The 4,778-nt window shown below is 55.7% G+C and overlaps 2 protein-coding genes across 2 annotated transcripts; one reads left to right on the top strand and one right to left on the bottom strand.

Annotated features, from left to right (window-relative positions):
• Nucleotides 1-14: 14 nt before the first annotated feature.
• ACA1_352050 (succinate dehydrogenase and fumarate reductase ironsulfur protein) lies at nucleotides 15-1,507 on the bottom strand (the record flags this gene model as incomplete). The annotated part of the gene is made up of 10 exons (XM_004333082.1): nucleotides 15-81; nucleotides 165-238; nucleotides 315-497; nucleotides 582-628; nucleotides 718-796; nucleotides 856-907; nucleotides 995-1,080; nucleotides 1,157-1,215; nucleotides 1,280-1,318; nucleotides 1,387-1,507. Coding segments are annotated over 10 exons (807 nt in total), but the record flags the coding sequence as incomplete, so codon positions are not given.
• Nucleotides 1,508-2,006: 499 nt separating this feature from the next.
• Nucleotides 2,007-4,768, top strand: ACA1_352040 (ABC transporter transmembrane region domain containing protein; the record flags this gene model as incomplete). Its single annotated transcript, XM_004333081.1, has 13 exons — nucleotides 2,007-2,432; nucleotides 2,505-2,613; nucleotides 2,692-2,765; nucleotides 2,835-2,943; nucleotides 3,051-3,184; nucleotides 3,270-3,393; nucleotides 3,477-3,587; nucleotides 3,665-3,775; nucleotides 3,892-3,939; nucleotides 4,055-4,255; nucleotides 4,365-4,479; nucleotides 4,559-4,675; nucleotides 4,735-4,768. The coding sequence occupies 13 exons, from the start codon at nucleotides 2,007-2,009 to the stop codon at nucleotides 4,766-4,768; spliced, it is 1,713 nt and encodes a 570-aa protein (XP_004333129.1).
• Nucleotides 4,769-4,778: the final 10 nt, after the last annotated feature.

Raw genomic sequence — 4,778 nt, 5'->3', positions numbered from 1 at the left:
GCAGAGAGACGTACCACCGCACAGTTCATGATCTGGTGGCAGCCGTAGACTTTCAGGTCGGCCTCTGCCAACTGGCGTAGCCTGTTCAACAAGCGCACGACAGCACAAACAAGGTGAACCAACGATTCGAGCAGGAAAGTTTTGCGAAAGGCAGTGCCACTAACCTGTCTGCCTGGAAGTCGTCGCGGGTGTCAGAGATCCAGCGGTGCGCGTTCAGCAGAGCAGCAGGACCGAGGAACTTTAACAATTAACATTCACCGCGAACGTGGTGAGTGTTCGTTGCGGTAGGCGATGACGATGGTGTGTCGTTATACCTTGTCATCCTGGGCGCCCTCCCACCAGTAGGACGGGCACGATGTGGAGCAGCACGCGCATAGGATGCACTCGTAGAGGCCGTCGAGCCGGCGTCTGTCTTCCCTTGACTGGTGCTGTTCCACCTTGGACTGTTTGAGGGCGGCATCATCATTCTTCATCAGGTACGGGCGAATCTCTCGATGCTGCAAACATGAACGGAAAACGAGGGGTGTGAGGAACGAGGCACACAGAGGATACCAAGGAAGACGCCGATGAAGAGTAGTCACCTGCTCGAAGAAGTGGGTGAGGTCGGTGACGAGGTCCCTAATGACCTCTGTAGCGCCACAGATAACGAAAGCGTGGTGAGTGTGAGTCAACTGCTGGGGCTCCCCGGCATGAGTGAAAGGGCGAATCATGTATTACCCATGTGAGGCAGGGGATAAATCTTGATTTTGCCGTTCGTGATGGACTCCTTGATCGGCTTGGTGCAAGCGAGTGTGGTCTGAAGCAAGAGATGAGCAAGCTGTATAGTAGACCAAGGTGGAGCAAAAGCGGTCTTACCTGTCCGTCGATGTTCATTGAGCAACTACCGCAGATGCCCTCACGGCACGACCTATTGCGGAGGAAGGGACACAAAGAGTTGAGCAAGGCACCTCCTAGAGGAACGAACCTGATCAGGTTGACGACGTACCTTCTAAACGAGAGAGTTGGGTCCTGTTCATTCTTAATCTTCAGGAGCGCGTCTAGGACCATCGGCGAGCATTCTGTGACATCGACCTTGTAGTTCTGCATTGTGCGCGCGCCCACGTAAGTGGCGAGCAGTCACGCATCCTCACTTCGCCTCGCCATGACACGAACGTACCTGAGTGTAGGGCTTCTCGCCCTCCTTGCCCGACCAGCGGTACACTTGGACGTCCACGACTGCATGTCGCATATGGTGAGCTTAGTTGGCAACTGAGCCACGCGGGCAATTGAAGGGGCGTACTTCCATCTTGGGGCACGGTCTTGTCGAGCTTGGTGAGGCCTGGGGATAAGATGAAGAAGAGTGAGGATGCATCACCTATGCATAAGATTGAGCAGTGCAAGTGGTACCGGGTATGTGCAGGGTCCTGGAGGTGGTGAGGGTGGGGGCAATCTTGAGTGGCGAACGAGTGACACAGCTGCGTGCAGTGCATACCGCAGACGAAGCGATCCTCTGTCGCATAGGAAGCATCTTTGAGAATAAGAGAGTTGAGCAAGAGTATGAGGCAATGGTGTGCACCAAGCCTGGCAGACCTGGTTGGGCATCTTTCAACACTTCTTCAACTCACGAAATTCCAACCCTGCCTCAACGCTATTCTCGCAGCTTCCTAGTCCCACGAATAATCGCCTCATCGTGCGCAATCTTTGGCTCATCTCCAAGGTGGGCCTATCCGCCAAAGATTGCTTCTGTCTCCAATCGATTTGCGCCTTTTGATCGGCCGTGTATTGCGTTTGGGTTTTACGAAAGCCTTTTCGAAATTGTTTCGGCGTAAACCGGCCATTTACAGCCATTTACGCATCGTTTGCTCCAATCGGTGCTTTGATCCTCGGTTGTTTGCGTGGCGGACAAGAAGGCCAGCTTCTTCTTTCTCATCTTTGCTTGGCCGTACGCACTTGCACCTCGTCGCCTCTTCCCACCGCCGAACTGTCTCGCCTGCAGCGGCAAATCGTAGTTCGTTGCGCGAAGAGAGATGAACGTCACGGGCAGGAGCGGCAGCGACTACAGCAGCGACACGGAGGACGAGTGGCCGGTCGAGTACAGGTCGGACCTGGTGCAAGCAGCCAACATTAGAGGCCCACAAGCGGGAGGAGGCAGTGCGCCTCCTTCCCCCAATCTCAACGGCTTCGGCGACCATCAACATCACATCCGATTCATGGAGAGCAGCGGCGAAGTGGGAGAGGACGACCTGGAGCTCGGCAGAGTGCGTGCAGGCAAGCAGAGCAGGAAGCCAGGCGGAGAAGAAGAAGAGCGAAAGGAGTTGCTGCAGCCCTATAATCTCGACGGCGAAAATGAGAAGGAGATGCTGGCGCGCGTCGAAGGAGTCGAGACCACAGACTATCAGCCACTCAAAGGCGGCGTCCACCTGCGCAGGCTGTTCTCCCTTGCTAAGCCAGAGGTGCATCGATTCTCTATTATTATTATTATTTCGAGGAATTTGTGTGGGGCTCACCCCCTCTTTGCTGTGCAGTGGTTGATGCTCTTGGGCGGCACCATTTCGCTGGTCGTCTCAAGCGGCTCGATGCTGATGCTGCCCCAGTTCGCTGGCGACATCATCGACGCAGTCTCCAAAGACGGCGGTACGCTGCGCACGAAGCCACTACGCACTGCTTCGCCTCTGTTAACGCACCTCCGTCATCATCATGCACAACATGCAGAAGACAAGCTGTACCGTGCTCTCTTCATGTTGGCCATCACGCTCGGCATCGGTGGCGTCTTCACCCTGTTCCGAGTACGTGACTTCACCACCCATGTGCACTAGCTCCCCCGATTCACAAGCTCAATGCTACTCAACATGCAGGTCGCTCTGTTTACGATCTCGGGCGAGCGCGTCGTGGCGAGGCTGAAGAAGATGCTGTTCTCGCAAATCATCAAGCAGGAGGTGGCCTTCTTCGACGTGAACAAGACAGGTACCTGTCTCTGCGTGAGCAGCACGAAAATGGCACCGCCCGGCAGCTCAATTCATTACTTGTTACGTTGTTGTTTGTGTTGTTGTTGTTGTTGTCTCCCATTGCAGGTGAGCTTGTGAATCGCCTCTCGGCCGATTGTACAGTATTGCAGAACGCCGTCACTGTAAATATTTCGATGGTTCTCCGCGAGCTGGCGTCCGCCATCGGCGGCATCACCATCTTGTTCGTCATCTCGTGGAAGGTGCTACAGCGACCTCTTTCCTTGTCTTGACCGCGCCCATGTGCTGCTTACACTTCTCTTCCTCCTGGACACACCTCGAATGCAGCTCACGTTGATCATGTTGTCCGTCATCCCGATCGTCGTCATCGCGGCGGTGATGTTTGGCAAGTTCGTGAAGAACATGGCCAAGGCCCAGCAGGACGCCCAGGCGGCTGCGACCACGGCCGCAGGTACCATGCCATGGCCCACCGCATTCTTTTTTGTCGGCAGATGCTCACCATTGACGATCTACCGCCCGCGTTACGTTTTGTAGAGGAAGCGATCAGTAACGTCCGTACGGTCAAGTCTTTCGCCGCCGAGCTGTTGGAGAACGAACGATATGAGGCCAAGGTGCACGCCGCGTACTTGCTCGCCAGAAAGCTGGGTACGCAAAGGCTCCCTTCGTTCGCCCACGCCATCATGCTAACCCTTCGCACCGTCATAATGAATCGCCGTCGCCAGGTATTGTGTTCGGTGTGTTCGCTGCCACTATGACGTTTGCTGCGAGTGGCGCCATCGTTTTGGTGCTGTGGGAAGGTGGTCGCGAGGTCATCAGCGGGGCCATGACCACTGGTACACAAAGCGAACACGCCACACCCAACTCTCTCCTAGTCTCACAGCTGCTTCCCCCCCTCTGTGGCGCAGGTACCCTGACCTCATTCATTTGTACACGGTGAGTGTGGCCGGAGGATTGGGCGGCTTGTCTTCACTCTACGGCGACTTCATGAAGGCGATTGGTACTGTGCGTGTGCGTGTGCGTGTGCGTGTGCGTGTGCGTGTGCGGTGTGCGGTGTGCGGTGTGCGTGTGCGTGTGCGTGTGCGCTCACACATCGCTTGGGCGGCCGCGCGCAGGTGCCTCGTCCCGTGTGTTCCAGCTCTTGGACAGGGAGCCGCGTATTTCGAGTGAGGGTCGCAAGATCAACGCCATCAAAGGCGAGGTGCAGCTGGAAGACGTCTACTTCGCCTACCCCTCGCGGAAGGACGTCATGGTGCTCCACGGCGTGTCACTCAAGCTCTTGCCCGGCCAGATCGTCGCGCTCGTTGGTCCATCAGGTACGTACCTAGCCTTCATTGCGCCGATGCCATATTCGTTTTGGTCGTACACACGACTCACGACTAACACGACACAACACACACGACACAAAACAATGTTTGTGTGCAGGCGGTGGCAAGTCGACGATCGCGCACATGATCGAGCGGTTCTACGATCCGCTCTCTGGCGGAGTGTACCTCGACGGCGTTGATCTGCGCGATCTCGATTACGATGACCTTCACAGGTACGCACTTGTTTTTTAAGCACAGTACTGCGTTCACTGGAGGTTTCATTAACTGACCTTACCTAAAAAAACCGCCCAGCCACATCGGCCTGGTAAGCCAGGAGCCGACCCTGTTCGCGGCCTCGATTGCCGACAACATTCGCTACGGCTGTCCGCGACAAAATGTCACCATGGAGGAGATTCAAAGGGCGGCCCAGTACGTTATATTCGCCCATCATTGTTGTTCGTGTGTTGCTTCATGTGCTCACCCGGTAGCTTATACTTCTCACAGGCTCGCCAACGCGGCTGAGTTCATTGAA

Source organism: Acanthamoeba castellanii, assembly GCF_000313135.1.
Source record: "Acanthamoeba castellanii str. Neff unplaced genomic scaffold scf7180000084695, whole genome shotgun sequence".
Lineage (NCBI taxonomy): Eukaryota > Discosea > Longamoebia > Acanthamoebidae > Acanthamoeba > Acanthamoeba castellanii.
Note: the sequence above shows the minus strand (reverse complement) of the source record. Positions and strands in the feature narration are given on the sequence as shown.